At 43.1% G+C, this 20,406-nt stretch overlaps 1 protein-coding gene across 3 annotated transcripts in view; it reads left to right on the forward strand.

The window, feature by feature from the left end:
• SHROOM1 (shroom family member 1) overlaps positions 1-20,406 on the forward strand; it is a 158,541-nt gene that overhangs the window by 82,243 nt on the left and 55,892 nt on the right. For all 3 annotated transcript variants that reach the window (XM_073620663.1, XM_073620664.1, XM_073620662.1), the window contains one exon: positions 11,509-13,915. In XM_073620663.1, the coding sequence (XP_073476764.1) occupies positions 11,582-13,915 (2,334 nt within the window). In that variant the 5' untranslated portion in view covers positions 11,509-11,581. The remainder of the gene's footprint in view (positions 1-11,508; positions 13,916-20,406) is intronic.

Consider the following 20,406-nt stretch of genomic DNA (forward strand, 5'->3'; position numbering starts at 1 on the left):
GGACACTCACCTGTCCAGGGCGCCCGCGATGTCCTACCCAAAGCCTCTGAGTGGAGGCGCCAGCATTGCTAGTAAGGGAATCAAGAAGTAAAGCCTTTCCTTGCGGCTTCACAGCCTGGTTCCCTACTGCGCATGGAGGTCAGGCTAAAGAATTGTTCTCGCTCTGTCGTTTGCGATAATACTTCACTTGTGGTGTGATCATCGTTTTACATATGCATGCAGGCCAAAAGTATGCGTTTGCATTTGCGCGTAAGCACAGGGGGACGGAGACGCTTTATATGTATTTTTTTTTTTTTTTTCCAATGATTTCATCAAAAACATTTTTTTACATCCCTTGTAACAGTATGAACCGTTACAGGTCCTCTTTATGCAGAGATTTGGGGTCTAATAGACCCTAAATCTCTCCTCTGGTCTCCAATGCAGCCCATCAGACTATTGGACAGCAGAGCAGGGGAAAGGCGGTCGCAGAAGGGAGGGGGATTGAATCCCTTCTTCTGCACAGGAAATCGCCAGCTGCAAATTTTGATACCCGGATGATGCCTGCAAGTGCTTACAGTTCCTCTCCCGCCTTCCTTAGTACAGATCCACTGCTTGGTACAGCTCCACCCCAATACAGTTTTCCACACCTTAGTACAGTAGTACTCCCTACTTTCAGTTGATACTCCAGCCAGTAGATCCCACCAACCACCCACCCCCAGTACCGTTCCTCCTAGTACAAATCCTTCCTTAAGTACAGCTCCTCCCTGTACAAAATTTCCGTATTCCTTCCCTTAGTGCAGCTGCCCCCCAGTACAGTTCCCCTTGCTCCATGAAACACATTCACCAGTCAAGCCAGGCAGTTCAGAATGATGGGAAGTCCTCCCTTAACAGTGTTAGGTAACCAGAGCTGATGAGGAGATAGAGAGCCTCCCTCGCTCTGAACTGCACCTGTCTGCGTGTAAAACCTGATGGGCAGAGGAAGCAGTGTTGACAGTGCTTTGGATGTGCTGCGGCTGTTGATGCTAGCTGCTGTACTATGGGTGCTTTGGTGGGGATGGAATCGGGACCCCCTTATCCCTCATCCTTATCTACTACACTTCAGTTGCGGCCAGGGGTATATTTTAAATGGAAGCCATGCTGATATTTTTTTTTTTTTTGCTGTGACCCAACATCCTGTTAGAGGGCCGCTATGTTGGCTCTCTACAGTCCTATCACATGTAGCAACATAGCCACCCTCTCTTGCTCATTTCCGATTGTAATACTAACTATTTGATTTGTAGTGCACATGACCCCAACTAATGTGCACTGCTTGTTCCAAACAAAATAGGCCTGGGAGTTTAAGGAAGCACTCAGTATGACATATTTTCATAAAAAAAGGGTTACAGGCCATTAAGTAGTGGACGGTTATGGATTATTTTTCCAGAATAAGGATATTGTTTAGTGTCACTCTTAATCTTTGGTTTTGACCGAAAATGGGATAAAGATTGGGCACATGTGTATAGAAGAATATGAAATTGTTCAAACTAATAGCATTGTGAAAATATCCTTCTATTACTTGCTTAGCGTACCAGTTGGGAAGGAATTTATTTTCTCCCCATTTAAAAGTTAGGTACTTGTCTGGAATGTGCAAATGCCCCTTATCCCATCCGTACACAGTGACATTGCCAGTACATTTCTGGCATTTTTGAGTGATAAAATTTACCAAATTTCTCGGCAGATTAGGAAAAAATGCCATTTTTATAATTGGGGACTGTGAGGAAATGATTGAGAAATGACCAGTCTTGGAATGAGGCTGTGTGGCCTTGCACCTTATTAAAGCAAAACCCAAGCAGTGTGTGACTGTACAATGCAAATGATGTCTAAAACCAAGTTAATCTATCAATTCACAAGATTTTTTTTACTTGCAAACTACTCTTGCTACCATGTGTGCTTCCTCGCTTGCTATTGCAGATTACCCAGATCAGTCCAGTACTATATAAACCCTTTCCTGCCTGGAGGTCTAATTTACTAATTTTCCAATACATAGTTTTATTCATTTTTTTTCAAATCTAGTTATTTGAAACATTTGATTTATTTTTATTACAGCGTCGCTATAGTCTCTCAAGCAACATGAAGAACCCATTAACACCGGTGTGCTTATAATTGCAGTATGTGTTTTTAATGGATTGTGCTAAATTTCAGTGCAGTGCTATTGCGCTGTCAATGTGTTTTTAATTCCTTTTTTGGTGCATTCTATGAATGATGCTCCCACTGTGCATGTGCAAGATTGGGAGGTACATGCTGTGGGTAGACAGCTGCACAAAATGCCTGTGCACAGCTCTGATGAAGAGGGGATGTTCCCTTCGAAACGCGTAAGCTGATTGTGATAGCTGATTGTGATGTTTGTGCGTCTCTCCGCGACTTTTGGAAGGCATCGCTCATCTTAAGCTGCGTGCTGGCTGTCGGTACACTATATGTTGTGCCTCCTCCATCTATTGCTTGTGAGTTGTTTTATTTTACCTTTTTATATTAAATATTTTTTAAAAAATGTAATGCACAAGGCTGGTGCGCCCTTGTTTTTCTTTTATTTCGGCTTCCTTCTCAGAGCTCTGTGCTCAGCTGTCGGTTAATTGCCAAAGACTCTTCCTTCCACAGTGACTCACCTGGTCTTCATTTCCTGCTCGTCGGCTAGAGCTGCTGGTTATATAAACTCCTTGGATCAGGTCTTCTGTGCCTTTTGCCTTGACCAAAATATCCAGACTCTCTTTGCTGTGTTTTCCTGTAAAAGACTTTTGCATGGCTGACTTCCCTTCTGGTTCCTGATCCTGTTTGCTGCACCCGACTTTGCTGATCTCTGGACTCCTATTTTTCTGGCTTGTTCTGACTACCCGTTCTGGTTACCGAACTCTGGCTATGTTTTGACTACATTTGCTCTGTTTATACCATTTTACCCTTTTATTAAATAGTGTTATTTTTACTGCACTTCTGGATCAGTCTGATTCATGGTTCCTGACAGTAGGCAAAGGCCATGAATTCAGAAGTTGCAGGCAATCCACTTGTTGGTAATATTTTTTCCAGATTGGATGAGCAGGATCACCGCATGGATCAGTTTGCCATAGCGTTCCTGAATCTCACTGCTCACCTGGAACCTCCCACTGTGGCTGCTCCGGTATAACCTGTGTTGCAGGCCATCCCTGCTGCTGCTTCGGTCTCTGTGTTGGCACCCGCCTCGAATATTACCTCTAGAGGTATGTTCAGTTCCGCTCCGTTTCCCCAGCGATTTGGGGGCGATCCAGTTCAATGCAGAGGGTTTCTCAACCAGGTTGAGATTTACTTTGAGATGCTGCCCAGGCGTTTCCCACAGACAGAAGAAAAGTAGGCTGTAAGCATGATATGTTTGCTTTCAGAGAGAGCCTTGGCCTGGGCAAAAACCCATTGTCCAGAGTTACCCAGAGTTTGTGGCTTCCTTTTAAGAGGGTATTTGACGTTCCCGCATGCTCCACGTCTGCTGCCAAAGAGTACGGAATGTCCGTCAAACTGGGTAAGAGAACTGTTGCTGATTATGCCATTGAGTTCCGTACTCTGGCAGCAAAGGTTGCTTGGAATAATGAGACCCTCATGGCTCATGGTTTCCCGGATCACATCAAAGATGAGCAACCCGAGACATACCCACTGAGCTGAAGAAGTTGATTACCTTTGCCATCCTCATTGACTCCAGACTCCGAGAGTGACCCTCTTTTAAGAAGCACTTGTGGAAGCCTCCTGTATGTTTGGATCCGAGATTTGCAGTCCCACCCTTGCCTCCTTCACCTCCCATACCGCCTGGAACCGAGTCTGCCAGTGAGGTAGAAACCATGCAGTTGGGCTTTACACGTCTCTCTGCGGATGAGAGGGCCTTTTAGGAGGAGGGAGAGATTTTGCCTTTTTATTGTGGCCAGGCATGTCACTTTTTGAAGTCTTGTCCTACCTGTCCGGGAAACGCTTGCACCTGAGGTCCTGTAGGGGATAGGTGGCATTGTTACGTCCCCAGTTATCCAGAAGGATAAGCCCCTGAGGCTATTGTTGAGAGACCTCTACAGCCTGCCCAGGTGACTCGTGAGACTGCTCCATTGACCATGAACGTGGGGGCTCTTCACAATGAGGTAATCCAATTCCAAGTCATTTCCTCGTCTCATTTTCTGGTGGTTATTGGTTAATCTTGGTTACAGAGGCAAAACCCCTCTTTTGATTGGCTTCGTGCTAAGGTTCTTTCCTGGTCGCCACAATGCAGGGAGACATGTTTTCTGAAAGTGACTAAGGTCTTGTGCACCCCTTCACTCTCCACCCTGCCGGAGGAGTGCCGCGGATTTTGTGATGTCTTTGACAAAGGTCAAGCTGGACCGTACCGGTCCTATGCTTGCGCAATTGACCTTCAACCTGGTGCCATACCCCCTCGTGGTCCTGTCTACCCTTTGTCTCGAAAGACAAAGCCATGTAGGAGTATGTGGCCGACGCACTTTCTCGAGGATTCAGCCGTAAATCCTCGTCTTCTGCTGGTGCTGGTTTCTTCTTTGTGAAAGAATGGTGAACTGAGACCTTGTATTGATTTATAGGCGTCTCAATCCCTTCATGATTAAGAACGCAAATCTGATTCCTTTCATTACGGCATTATTTGATCCCCTCAAAGGAGCAATGGTTTTTACGAAGCTTGATTTGCAAGGGGCATACAATCTCTCATGAGGATCAAGGAGGGAAAACAGCGTTGAATACCTAGTTATGCCGTTTGGTCTTTGCAATGCTCTGGCAGTTTTCCAGAAATTCATCAACAATGTCCTCAGATTTGTTGCAGCTATGTGTGGTGGTTTATCTCGACGATATCCTCCATGTTTTCCAAGTCCCTAGAGAGCCATTACACAGATGTCCGCCATGTGCTGCAGAGGTTGAGCGATAATAACTTTGTATTGCAAATTGGAGACGTGCGATTTTCATTGTGAACAGTTTAAATTCCTGGGTTATGTCATTTCCACTGCTGGTTTTCCAATGGACCCAGAGAAACTTTCGGCAGTACTTCAGTGGCCCCGACCCGTGGGTTTACAACCATTGCAGTGTTTTCTTGGCTTTGCAAATTATCGGAAGTTTATTCGTAACATCTCGTCTCTGGTCAAACCCCTGACTGATATGACCAGAAAGGACGGTAACCCACAGAATTGGTCTCCAGATTCCATTAATGCCTTAGAGTCACAATGCTGCCTTTGGTTCTGCTCCTGTGTTGGTACATTCTGATCCTACGGTACCTTTCATCCTTGAGGTTGAGGCATCTGAGACTAGATTTGGTGCCCTGCTGTCAACGTTCTACCTCATGAGAGCGCTATACATCCTTATGGCTACTTTTCCAAGAAATTATATCCTGCGAAATGCAGTTATGAGATCATTTTTGCCCTTAAAGAATGGCATCTACTCCTAAGGTAGCACTGTGCCGGTTCTTATTCTGACTGACCATAAGAATCTCACATTCTTGAGACTAAACACCTCTCTCCCAGAAGGGCACGATGGGCTCTTTTCTTGTCAAGTTTCAATGTACATAGTCTCATTCTTACCTAGTACTAAGAATGTAAGGGCTGATGCTTTGTCACAACAGTTTTCCTCCACTTCCAAGATGGAGTCGGTTCCTGTTCCTGTGATTCCTCCTGATTGTATTCTGGCTACGGTTCGCACCAGTCTCACTTCTCTTTTGGGTGACAAAATTCTTGCCGCTCAGATCCATTCTCCTCCTGAGAAACCTGGTGACCGCTGTTTTGTCCCTGTGAGTATCTGTACTGCCGTGCTCCAGACTTACGAATCTTCCAAGGCTGCTGGCCACCCAGGTAAGAATCAACTCTTTTGGGCCGTTTCCCAACAATTTTAGTGGCCTATTCTACATGCTGATGTAGTCACCTTTGTAGCTTGTTGCTTGCTTGTTTTGTGTGTGCTCAGAGTAAGACACCACGAGACCTTCCAGTGGGCCTCCTACAACCCAAACCCAATGGAGAGAGGCCTTGAACCCACGTGTCAATAGATTTAATTGTGGAGTTACCCAACTCTCAGGGCAACACAATTATCCTTATGGTAGTTGACCGGTTCTCGAAAATGTCTCATTGTATTCCACTTAAGAAGTTGCCCACATCGAAAGAACTGGCTTCCATTTTTGCTCGGGAGATCTTTCGCTTACATGGGCTACCCGAGGTGATCGTCCCGGACAGGGGTAGCCAGTTTGTGTCCAGGTTCTGGTGATCCTTTTGTGCACAGTTGGGAATTCAGCTTTCTTTCTCCTCTGTGTATCACCCGCAGTCCAGTGGGGCCGCAGAACGAACCAAACAGTCCTTGGAACAGTTTTTATGTTGCTACATTTCTGACCACCATAACTGGTCGGATTTCTTACCTTTGCAGTAATGCAGTCAATACCGCTTCCCGATTGTCTCCATTCATGGCGAATTATGGTTTCCAACCATCCATGTTGCCTGACCCCTCTGTTCCTCAGAGCATTACTGCATTGGAGGAGCATCTTCGTTCGTTCCACTTGGGTACAGGTCCAAGAGTCCTTGCAACGTGCCAATGATAGTTACAGGCTCCATTCGGACAGCAGATTCCTACCTGCACCCTCTCACCAAGTTGGGGACAGGATCCGGATGTCTCGCAACCTACAACTCCGTGTTCCCTCATTAAAACTGGCTCCACGGTTTATTGGGCTTTCCCGTATGCAGCGTAGGATCAACCCAGCGGCTACGCTTTAGACCTTCCTTCTAATATGCATATGTATTTCATGTCTCCTTGATAAAACCTTTGGTATGCAACCATTTCACCACTTCGGTACCACATCCTCACCCAGTTCAGGTTGAGAACCATGAGAAATATGAGACGCAATCTATCATTGATTTCCGTAGCTTCCGTGGGCACATACCTGGTTCATTGGAAGGGGTACGGTCCAGAGGAATGCTCTTGGGTCTCATCCTTGGACGCACATGCTCCTGTCCTCCTCCGTGCCTTCCATAGAGGTTTTCCCCTCAAACCTGGTGGTTCGGGGAGGGGGAGGGGACGTTGAGGAGGGGGTACTGTCAGGGCTGGGCTCAGCCCTTCCTTCTCAGAGCTCTGTGCTCAGCTGTCGGTTAATTGCTAAAGACTCCTTCCACAGTGACTCACCTGGTCTTCATTTTTTGCTCATCAGCTAGAGCTACTGGTTATATAAGCTCCTTGGATCAGATTTTGTGTGCCTTTTGCCTTGATCAACATATCCGGACTCTCTCTGCTGTATTTTCCTGTAAAAGACTTTTGCTTGGCTAACTTCCCTTCCTGTTTGCTGCACCTGACTTTGCTGATCTCGGCACTCCTGTTTCTCAGGCTTGTTCTGACTACTCTTCCTCTTCCTGGTTACCTAACTCTGGCTATGTTTTGACTACGTTTGATGTATTATTTATTTCAGGTACTTATATAGCACTGTCAATTTACGCAGCACTTTACATATACATTGTACATTCACATCTGTCCCTACCCTCAAGGAGCTTACAACCTAAGGTACCTACTACACATTCATACATATACTAGGGTCAATTTAGACAAGATCTGATTAACCTACCAGCATGTCTTTTAGAGTGTGGAAGATAACTGGAGTACCCGGGGGAAACCCACGCAGGCACAGGGAAAACATGCAAACTCTAGGCAGATGGTGTCATGGTCAGGATTCGAACCAGCGACCCTTTTTACTGCTAGGTGAAAGTGCTAACCACTACACCACTGTGCTGCTATGTTTTGAGTACATTTGTTCTGTTTTATACCATTTTACCATTTTATTAAACAGTGTGATTTTTACTGCACTTCTGTCTGATTCATGGTTCCTGACAGCCGTTGGCTGTATTTATACCCGCTGCGCTAAGATTGCGGGGGAAGGGGGGGGTGTAGTTGCAGGATGGAGGAAGATTTTCTTCCTGATATCTGGTCTAGACCAAAATGATGTCTTACATCCCATGGGTCTTTTTATTTTCTTTCATCTGGAGGAGGGGATGAGGTGATTTCTCAGTTAAGCACTCCCCCCTGCCTGCATACCTAAGCTAAGGGCAGATGGATTCCAGGAAGTAAAATGCTACATGAATCATTTGCCCTTACACAAGATGGCTGTGGCTAGAAATGCTGGGTGGGGGGGAGAGGTTCAAAGGTATTTCTCAACTAAATAAAGACATTGAGACGTGGATGGATAGGTGAGTCTGTTTTGAATATAAAAATATATTAAATAGCATTTCAGTTTGTGGCGCTCAGATGCAGTTAAGTTCCACCTTTAATATAGTAGTTAGCTGATTTTTTTATTGATTGTAATTGTATGCTAACTACAGGCAGCAGTGGCCTCTGTGAGCTGAAAACCACTATTTTCTCAATAAAGTCTTAAAGTGAATGTAAACCCCCCAATTTTTTTTTTTTCATAAAACCCCTCATATCTGTTACAGCAGAGGATGTCATTTCATCTGTGCCCAGTCTTGCCCCGTAGAATTAATCCAGCTCTGAGCAATCCTCTTTATCTTTTTTCCGTAAGATAAAAACAGACAGAGAAATAGGTGTCAGTTTCTTCCCCCTTGCTGTGACAGGTGATTTCCTTCTTGTGCATGAGTGTGAGAGAGGCATTCTGTGTACTTCATCCCCCACCTCCTTTCTTCTCCAGTTCTCCCAGGATTGGCTGCTCCACATCTCGGCATGACTGGGCATGCTGAAGTCATGTGGTGACTTTCCTGGGTTTTGACTGGATGTTGGTGATTATGGGGCATAATCCACGAGACCAGCAGAAGTTCGGTGTAAGAAATATCGATGCCTGGCCAAGGGGAGTGTAGAGGTGGGTGGGGAGTCTACTGACATTAAGACTCCACCTACTGAGCCCTGGACAACAGACCTGCCCACAGAATTCAGAGTATTGCAGGGCTTCAAACAGCTAAAGGGGAGATATTTGACAGGTAAGCATACATGCAGGAGGCATATATCCTTATAGATAAGCACTATGGAAGTTATTTAGAAATGATGAGAGTGGGTTTACATCCACTTTTAAGCTTGCATACTGTAAAATTACATCTCATAACTGACCTAGTGATTATCAAGATCGGGAACCATTATGATTAGTAAAAGTGATACTAAACGCACGCTATTTAATTTACATTTTTTTTCTTCTATTTTTGTATGTGGATGATGACACTAATTATTAAAAAAAAAAAATCATCTAAGTACCTATTTTCCTAATTGACACACAGCTGTCACATGACCCAGCTCTTTCCCAACCTGTCTATAGGGAAACCTAAGCAGGAGGAGCTTCTAGTCCTCTGCTGCTAGTCACACATGTCAATGGGATGGCATTAAGATTTTCACCTGCTGTATCACAATATATTGTTATTTTTTTTATGCATACTGTAGTCTTCACCCAAGACTGAGTGTTACCTGATTTGACTGCCAAGGATACAGTGCTTTGAAAAAGTATTCATACTCCTTGAAATGTTCCACCTTTTGTCATGTTACAACCAAAACCATAAATGTAATTTATTGGGATTTTATGTTATGTGGCAAATAATTGTGAAGTGGAGGGAAAATGATAAATGGTTTTCAAAATGTTTTAAAAATAAATATCTGAAAAGTGTGGTGTGCATTTGTATTCAGCCCCCCTGAGTCAATACTTTGTAGAACCACCTTTCGCTGCAATTACAGCTGCAAGTCTTTTTGGGTATGTCTCTACCCGATTTCAACATCTAGAGTGGAAATTTTTGCCCATTCTTTTATGCAAAATAGTTTAAGCTCTGTCCAGATTGGATGGAGAGCATCTGTGAACAGCAATTTTCAAGTCTTGCCACAGATTCTAAATAGGATTTAGGTCTGGACTTTGACTGGGCCATTCTATGAATATGCTTTGATCCAAACCATTCCATTGTACCTCTGGCTGTATGTTTATGGTCATTGTCCTGCTGGAAGGTGAAGCTCTGCGTGCCCCAGTCTCAAGTCTTTTGCAGACTTTAACAGGTTTTCTTCTAAGATTGCCCTGTATTTGGGTCCATCCATCTTCCCATCAACTCTGACCAGCTTCCCTGTCCCTGCTGAAGAAGATGGTGTGTTTGTTAGTTTTCCACGACACATAGCATTTTGCTTTTAGGCCAAAAAGTTCAAATTTGACCAAAGCACCTTCTTACACTTGTTTGCTGTGTCCCCCACATGGCTTCTCACAAACTGCAAACAGGACTTCTTATGGCTTTCCTTCAACAATGTCTTTCTTCTTGCCACTCTTCCATAAAGGCCAGATTTGTGGAGTGCATGACTGATAGTTGTCCTGTGGACAGATTCTTCCACCTGAGCTGTGGATCTCTGCAGCTCCACCAGAGTTACCATGGGTAACTGGTTGCTTCTCTGATTTAATCCTCTCCTTGCCTGGCTTGTCAGTTTAGGTGGACGGCCAAGTCTTGGTAGGTTTGCAGTTGTGCCATACTCTTCTTTTTCGGATGATGGATTGAACAGTGCTCTATGAGATGTTTAAAGCTTGGGATATTTTTTTAAACCTAACCCCGCTTTAAACTTCTCCACAACTTTATCCCTAACCTGTGTGGTGTGTTCCTTGGCCTTCATGATGCTGTTTGTTCACTAAGTTTCTCTAACAAACCTCTGAGGGCTTCACAGAACAGCTGTATTTATACTGAGAATAAATTACACACAGGTGGACTCTATTTACTAAAAAGGTGACTTCTGAAGGCAGTTGGTTCCACTAGATTTTATTTAGGGGTTTTAGAGTAAAGGGGGCTGAATACAAATGCACGCCACACTTTTCAGATATTTGTTTGTAAAAAATGTTAAATCATTTATCCTTTTCCTTCCACTTCACAATTATGTGCCACTTTGTGTTAGTCTATCACATAAAATCACAATAAAATACATTTATGTTTCCGGTTGTAAAATGACAATACTTGGAAAATTTCAAGGGGTGTGAATACTTTTTCAATGCACTGTATATCCTACATGTCATAGCAGTCAAGGAAATAAAACAAGTTCACTGCTCCAATAACAGCTGTAAACTTGGTTATAAATGTATGTGTTGGTCCTGCTATCTAGTGTGGAAGTAATATACAGCTGTCTGATCAGTGTATTGCCACCAGCCGCACTGTCTCGGGGATCACCTGCTGCTCCTGGGAGCCTTGGATCACTAGGAGTGGCTTCAGGATACAGAGAGGGGAGAGATCATGGAGCATTTGTTCTACAGTTTTTTCTGTTAGGAATGAATCGGAAAGTACCCAGTTCCAATTTTCACAGCTGTCAGAAGCGGATCAGACTTTGTTCCCAATCTGTTTGGCTTCAGTGCAGCAGACCCCTGCTGTCCCCATAAAGAGGACCTGTTATGCCAGCACCATTCTTAATCATACAAACTAGGTGGTCCTTCCCTTTTTTTTTATTAGTCTGGAGTTGGTAAAGGATACTGTAACATAATGAATGATAAATATAAACTCTGATTGTCTATTCTCTGTAAATGTACATTTCTTAACCTATTTCATTATTTAAAACAAAAACCATATTTCTTCTTTTGTTCTACAGGAATATGCAAGGAAGATGATCATCAGACAAAGATGACCATGCAGTGAGGACTTAACAAGTATTTTACATTTTAATGCTTCAACATTCTCACTTAGTGATGTCGTCTTTTAGTAATGCCATAGATGAATGGAGTACAAGAAGCACAAGTGGCATTTCTGCTCTTAGACACCATCTAATCTCAAGTGACTTTCCAGATAGGCTCACACCTGTAAATGCTATGGCTGCCATAGTGGACTCTGCTTATAGCTCATTTTCTGGTAGTTCTTATGTTGCTGATTATCAGACTTCATTTAAACATGATATGTGTCATTTGACCACTGAACAGATATCTTACATGGACTCAGAGTATGTAAAAGCTATTTATAATCCTAGTGTAATAGAAAATAATCCTTTGCAACAGCATCTGCATTGTGAAGATTCCAAGCAAGATGCTAGCAGTAGTAGTGGTCCTGAAGATCACTTTAGTCATAAAACTAAAAGGAGTCCCACAAGCAACAACAGCCTTTGCTTACCTGAGCACAAAATAAGCAGACAGCAAGGTCACGGTCATAGCCCTCCTTGGGTAAGACATTCTGTCCAAAACAAACTGAGCCAATCCTGTGCTCTTTCTGGCAACATTGAAGAAAACAGCCAGCTTCATTTGCCAAGTTCAACATTTCTAGCTACTTCTGAGGATATGATGGCACTGGATGAAGTCAGTAGCACTTGTGATGAAAATGACCAGGGTTCCCAGACTGACAAATCAAATAAAAACTGTTTTCAAGAAATGAATATTTATACAGGAAAACCATTCTCACTAGAAAGAGAAGAGCACATCCACAGTAGTTGCTCTGATTCAACTGTTGATAATCACCAAATGGATGGTAAAACCAAGAAAAGCTCAAGACGTTCTTGGAATGAGTTTGTGTCCGAGAAACTTCGTGGCTATAAGAAAAAAGCTGGTTCTTGGAAACAAGCTAAAGAGACCAATTGTTCTGAAAGAACAAAAAGTGAAGAAGTAGAGAAACTGGCACTTGATCAAGAACAGGAAGAACAATATCAGCTCCTGGACCAGAACATAAAGGATATTGAGTTTGACAATCTTGGAAAATGCAATATCAAATACAAACGTCATCACACAAGAACCAGCCAGGCTGTTTTTAGTGTACACAGCGATGATTTGTGTGAACAACCTAAAGCTCACAGCCTCAAGAAAGATGCAACAATAAAACCTATTCCTTTGCTGTCCCAGAAGCAAGAGGCTAGGCCTCAAAGTTCTAACTTCTGTGATTTACCCAGTGAAAAAATCACAAAGGCCTCAACCCCAATGCTCTATCATCTTGCTGGTGGTAACAGCTCTTTTGCAATGCTGAACACTTCAAAACAAACTAAGCTACTAGATACAAGTGAAGAACCCAATTCCTTTCAGAAGAAATGCCACTCTCAGATGGCTGAACCTCAGCAACCATTCCATAAAACAAAAAGCCCGTCACAACTTGATGAAAATCTTAGAAATGAGTTCACTGATTGCGAGACCACAGGGGATCCAACCTGTTCATATGAGGATAGTTTTATGCTTGATTACAGGGAGAAACTTAAGATTGCCCAAAAAAAAGTCTTAAGAGAAACCTCTTTTAAAAGAAGGGACTTGCAGATGAGTTTACCTGTTAGGCTAAAACTTAATCCTCCTAAAAGGCCTTCAGTTGACCATATAAGATCATATTCTTTATCCAGTCCAATTGAAGATGCTAAATTTACACAACCAAACATTTCTGCCGATAAGGGTCACAAAAAAGATGAGTCAGAGAAAGCTACAGTTTTAAGAATAGGAGGAAGGAAAAGACTGACAAAAGAGCAAAGAAAATTATGTTATTCAGAACCAGAGAAACTTGACCATCTTGGCATCCATAATTCAGGCTTGGCTTGGAACAGTGACGGATCAGTTCAAAATAAATTGGGGGATCACTATAGGATGAAATCTCTGGATAAAGAACGAACCCTTTCTTCTTCAAATATTTCAAAAACAGAGTTAAAACAAATCCAGCACAATGCACTTGTGGAGTATATGGAGCGAAGAGCAAGTCGAAGGCCCAGTAACACTCATCAGTCCAATTTAAAAAAGACATCAGGAACACAATCCTCTCCTGAATGGAAGAGTATAACAAACGAAACCTCATGCAATGAAGATTCCTTAAGATATCATCACAGGAGATCGACAGGAACGTCCTCTTCTTATGATGCCACAGTTACATGGAATGACAGATATTTAAAGATGTCTCTTCTAGGAGAACAGACACATTCAGCAGACACATTGGGGGAAAAGACAACTTATTTTGACCGATGTACTTTAGATGACAGCAAAGGTTATTCTAAAGAGTCTTCCACCTCTGGCTGCCGAGAAGGACTAAAGTCAAGTAAAAATACACAGGTAACATGTTACTTTTCTTTCTTCTAGTTATGTTGTATTTTTCCATCATGATAAAAACAATATTAGTTCTATCTCAACCTTTAAAAATGCTCTATTCATCCTTTATATTTGTCCCTTGATAAAGAGTGACTAAAGCCAGCCATAGACGATGCAACTTTCATTCCTGCAACCACTGGTTGCAGTAAAGAAAATTGCTCGATTCCTATGTTTAAACAGAAGAAACAGACAGCGCAAAACCTAATTACTAAAACTCAGCAGCTGGACACTGTAGGTCAATATACAAAACCTAAAAAGACATACACAAAATATAGCAGTGCAGCGCTCAATACAGGTCAGATGTATACACATAAAATGTACATATTAAACGTACATAAATAAAACACATGAGGCAAAGTCCCAAAAAGTATATCTTAGTCCGAGGAGATCAAAAGCTGCCCACTTGCAGAAGGGGGATCCCTCAGTTGGCAAGGAAAGGGTGAAAGGGTACAGTGATAGGATAAGATTGTATTCGTTGTATCACCACCAATGTGAACCTCTACCAAGGGTCTAGGCTGCTCACCTTATTGAGTGGACCTTCTGCGTTAACAGCAAGGTCACTCATGCATTCCCTTCCACAGGGTAAATTATGGAGATAGGGGTCCACAGGCAGTATCCCAAATTCAGTCTCATCGGTTGATATATATCATGTTAAAAACAAAAATAACAGGACATAGTGCTCTCCATACGAAAAGGTATAACATTTATTAAATAAGAAAAATATTACTCACAAAGTAAGCACTGTTTCCCAGTGCAGGAGTATACAGCATAAAATGAACCAGATGGGTGGCTGTACTGACATCACAGAGCCCCTCGCACGCGTATCGTCCATGTGGACTTCCTCAGCGAATCTCTACAGATCCCTGTACTAACACACGCAGTGTTAGTGCAGCATCCCCCCCCCCCGCTGTGCTATTGTGGTCTGACAGAGGGACAGCCCCCCCACACCAGAACACAGCGGTCAGTGCTCTCAGCCATTGGATTGCCTATAACAGGGTGGTGCACTGTAATAGCCATTCTTACTGGACAGCTGCACCATCTTGTGGAAGGCAGCACACTCACTGATTTTTTTTTTTTTTGTTACCCAGCATACCAGGCAAGAGAAGTGGTACTGTGCAGAGTTAATACATACAGAACATGACTCATGCCTTTTGGACCTTGAGAATAAGGGACATGACAGTGACTTGCGCGCTGACGCAAAAAGTGGGTGTGGCCAAACAGGATAGTGGGGGGGGGGGGGGCTTAAATGCAGGTAAACAAAACGTGGGCTTCCTTGTACCTATAAAATATGCTGAGGCTAAGTCTTCCATAATTGCTGCTGTGTTAGCCTGTTAGGCCCTGACTGTTCCATGTGGCGATTTGTGATCATGGGCAGAATCGCTGTGATTCTGCCCGCAAATTTCAAATCGCACTGCAATGCTCGCAAAACGCAGCACATATTTGTGTTCCATTCGTTTTTAGTGGCACCAAAACACAATGTGGTTTTAGATGCTTGTTGTGCAATAAATCGTTGTGTTTTGCCAGCATTGCAGTCCGATTTGGAATCGGGGCGCGGTGGTGGGTAGAATCATGGCGATATTCTGCCCATGATGCCAAATTGCTACATGTGAACAGTCAGGCTAAAACAACAGCAATTATGGAAGACTCGGCCCATCCCCCTCAATCACCAACTTTGCCAGCAGTTGCCACAATCTCAGATACTTAATAGAATGACAGGAAGATATTCTACAGTTTTAAGCTAGCCTGACTAAGGAGCAGACAAGGGAAAGAGGCAGTGACGGTGCATCCATAAGGGCGCACGGGCGCCGCCCCCTCTCTCCAGCCACTCCCTCTATGACCAATGGATAGATTCATGCATTGCATGAATCTACCCAAGCGGCAGCCAATGGAGGGAAGCTGCACTGCACGGAGGCGGAGCCTATGGAAGTGGAGGGGACCAGTGGGCCTGTAGGCACCGACCACTCCTACTCTGCTCAGTGCTGCCTCCTGTCCTGGAGGCTGCGGCTGGACGAGTCAAGAAGACATGATATCATATAATGGAGCCTGGAGGCGCCAAGGTGTGTAGGCGGAGCAGCGAGAGCCAGGGCCCTCTATAAAATTAATTGGACCCTGGGCAAACATTTTCTTGAGCCCCCTTCCTGCTCTGAGACACATAACAAATAGCAGGAAGACTCAAAATCAGTTTACTGCAGCGATTGTGATTGGTTGCCAGAGGTCACAGCACGCATTACGGCTCACTGATTAGTTGCTAGAGGTTACAGCACATCATTTCTGCTTGCTGATTGGTTGCCATAGGTTACAGCACACATTGCAGCCCACCGATTGGTTACTGCACATCATTGCTGCTCACTGATTGGTTTCTATAGGTTACTGCAAATTATTACTGCTCACTAGTTGCTATAGATGACTGCTTATTATTACCATTCACTGATTGGTTGCTAGCGATTACAGCAGTGTGACAAAATATCAGCCCCCCGGAATACAATTGAAAAACAAATTCTGTTAAGCATGCAGAGAGTAGTGGGCATGATCGGTTTGTGTATAAGAATGGCCTAAGCCCCGTTCACATTGGAGCAACTCGTCATGCAATTTGACAGATCAAATCACATGACAAGTCGCACCCTATTGCCGGCAACGGCCATGTTCAAATGCCAATTTTGAAAAAGTAGTTCCTGCACTACTTTTGGTGATTTTGGGTGTGACTTGCATAGACATCTGTGCATGAATGGTTATATTCAGACATATTCAGACAATTGTAAAAAATATGAGGTAGACCTCAGCACTGTGAACAGTCTTTGGAGTTTCCTGCATGGATGGCCAGACAAATTGGTGTTTGTGAATGTTAAAGAAGAATTCCAGGTATGGTTATATTACATATAGCTATATTGTTCCAGCTTGAACCAATGTAACTACTGTATGTATATACCATACCTGGCTTATGCCCCTGAAAGCTAGAAATTACTTGTCCACCTTGTTCGATCAAAGAACACTTTAAATTAGTTCAGAAAATGCAAAGCATTCTCTGAGTGGCATGCAGCTGACCTCCTGTGTTCACAGTGCATCAGTTCAGCCCCTGAAGCAAATGGAGCAAAGTGAAATCACTGGAATAGCTCTGCCTACTTCAGTGATTTCCAGCTTCAAGGTCAGTGGTTCTCAACTCCTGTCCTCAGGACCTACTAACGGGCCAGATTTTGAGTATTACCTTGGAGAGATGCAGACTAGAATACTGCAGTCTCTAAGCAGCAAATGATATCACCGGTGATGTATTTAAATTTTCTTGCAAACCTGGCCTGTTAGTTGACCCTGAGGACAGGAGTTGAGAACCACTGTTCTAGGTACATCAGCCAGGTATGGTACACTGGTCCAAGCGGTGTAACTATGTAAATATAGCCATGCCTGGAATTATCTGTTAATGCTCATGGTCAAATATTTTTATGGCCATTTTTCTCTTGGGATCGAATGTTGATGAATGTTTTGTTTTGCCTGGCAAAGGCAGCAATTTATACCCATATTGCAAACATTACAGGTAGTATTTGTTACCCTTGTGCAAAATCTTTTCTGTATAGACCCCTTGGTGTTTGGTTCCTATTAGGGTTGCCACCTCATCCCTTTAAAACCGAACACATATTAACTACACATCTGTGGCTGATTAAGGTGGTAATTAAACACACTAGGTGCCTTACCTGCATTAAATTTGCCTCAGAACCTGTGTAATTAATATGTGCTCGGGTTTAAAGGGAATGAGGTGGAAACACTAGTTCCCATGGGCATTGCAGATGTTTTAAGTCATTACAGAATGCACAGTGTATATTGTTTGTTTATTTCAGACAAAATCATGTGTATAGTATAAGATGATCGGGAAGGCAAAACATTTTGTAGTACTGACCTGCATAACTTTTGACCCTTATTCTCTTTAACAAGCCATACACTGAACATATTTTGTCCAGCTGATGAACTGAACAAAATTTGCCTAGTGGGTGACCCTGTTGGCACCCTCCTACCTGTCAGCATCCTTCAGTCGAGGTTGGTTTGAAGATTGATGACCGAACAAATCCAGATTTTCCCATCTGCGCTGTATAGCCATTGTATGGCCAGGTTTAGACTTTTTCAATGGGCCACAGCCTTGCACTTCAAGGTTTTGTGCCTTGGGGAGAATGTTGTCACCTGTCTGAAGCCTCCTGGGATACTGAAGTCATGCATCCCAGACCAGGTCAGTCTCTGTCGCACTGTGCATGAGCTGGGCAATCTTTGCAAACAGCTCTCCCTTAAAAAAAAAAAAAAAAAAAAAAAAGGAACACTCAGATGCTAAGAAGTGGCAACTCAGCTGTAAGGGGGGGGATTGGAAACTTGAAAATTGGGAGAGGGAAGTTACTCTTTTAAAGCTTGAGTTCACCTTTTGCAGCATGTTACACATTACACCCATTTTTGGCATGTAAAGTGCAGCAGCTCCTTATGCCCTCTCTCCCTTCATGCCCGTGCAAGGTGGTTGGGGGTTCCTCTCCCCGTACCCACTGTCACATATCAAAATTGGCATGGCTGTTTGTGGCTTCTCACACACAGGCAGGATCAGCTGATCCTGCCTGATATGTTAGAAGCAAAAACGCTGGCCTGGCAGCTAGACCAAGTTTACTGGGAAAAGTGGCTAATTCGGGTTGTGGTTTGGTTGGAGTCACGCTTACGGAGGGATATCGTATATTGGTCACCAGGACCCATGTTTACATGTCTACCATCCCTAGCTGTATTTGGAAAAGTGGTGTACTGCTTAACAGCCTGACCTGGATATTATCCCGAGACGTGCCTTATTGTGCTTTCCATCTGGTAAGTGCATATGTTTGGTGGTGGAGGATCACTGTGCAGGGTGTGTTTGTCATTCCACTTTCTCACCTGACTTTCACGGAGAATTACCACGGGATCCCTCTTACCTCCTTTGTATCTATGGACTTTACTATTAACATTAATTATGATTTGATGTTTTTTGATACATCTATGTGGGTTTATTGTTTATACTAATTTATTGCACATGTTGATTCTCTGCATTTTCACTTTATAGCGCAGTTTTTTCTTTTATTTTTTCATGAAAGCTGGAGGCAGTGTCTGCAGGAGCCAAACATTAGAATGAAGAAATTAATTATTCCCACGCTACCTGTGGCTTTAGGGATGAGGATACTGGTTGCCGCAAACACCCAATTGGTCAACCAAAACTAACAAAGTAAATGGGAAAAAATCAATAATTGGTGTTGCGCTCTGAGTAGTAACTAAAATAACAGTGATGTATAGAAGGTGTTGTAAGAACCAAAATAAATAGAAAGTGAACCCATATAAGATCAAGTCCTAAATTCTAATCAAACAATGGTGTAAACAACCACTAAACATGGATACATTCTAATATATAAAGTGGAAGTGATGAGGTGACATATAATCTTCGAACTGAGTAGTAATAAAGTGCACGTAATTTAAAATTGTCCAAATATAAAACTCTTGAAATAGATCTAAAAAAGTGCTCCAAAAGGATAGTGTCCATATAAGCGAGTGAACTGAAGCTGTGAAGTGCTGCTCCAGTTGACACTCTGTGCAGAGAATATGAACGGTGACTTGGAGGTTGATTTCTCCAGTGCAATTACACCTTTATGGGGATTGGCCCCTTACCTTACCGTTGTAAGGCAACAGTGTGAGGAATTAAAATAGCAGCCAGCGAAATCCAGACTCCTGTAGTAGATAGCTGGGGGTTTCTCATCTGTGCAGCTCAGCAATGCATGAAAAAAGGGGAAGATTTCTAGATCCAGTAACGATGTATACAGGAGAAGAAAGAGGGGGGCCCAGATCGTGAAGTATGTTTAAACTTGAATTTATGTATTTAAAAAACACGTAGCATCACGTGACTTCATCAGGGATGATGAAGTCATGTGACCGTGACGCTATGCGTTGGAACAGATAGGCACCGGAAGTGACGTCAGGTTGCGAGCTCCTTGCTCGTGATGCTGTTTGTTTGCATGTTTTTAATGTGAGTACCAAACTGGCTGTTATTTTAAATAAATAAATTCAAGTTTAAACATATTTCACAATCCGGGCCCCCTTCTTTCTTCCCCTGTATACATCTTTACTGGATCTAGAAATCTTCCCCTTTTTTTATGCATTGCTGAGCTGCACAGAGGAGAAACCCCCAGCTATCTACTACAGGAGTCTGGATTTCGCTGGCTGCTATTTTAATTCCTCACACTGTTGCCTTACATTGGTAAGGTAAGGGGCCAATCCACATAAAGGTGTAATTGCACAGAAGAAATCAACTTCCAAGTCACCGTTCATATTCTCTGCAGTGTGTCAACTGGTGCAGCACTTCACAGCTTCAGTTCACTCGCCTATATGAACACTATTCTTTTGGAGCAATTTTTATATTTATTTTTCTATTTCTATATTTATCTTTTGGACATTTTGAATTACGTGCACTTTATTACTAC

Source organism: Aquarana catesbeiana, linkage group LG03 (assembly GCF_042186555.1).
Source record: "Aquarana catesbeiana isolate 2022-GZ linkage group LG03, ASM4218655v1, whole genome shotgun sequence".
Lineage (NCBI taxonomy): Eukaryota > Metazoa > Chordata > Amphibia > Anura > Ranidae > Aquarana > Aquarana catesbeiana.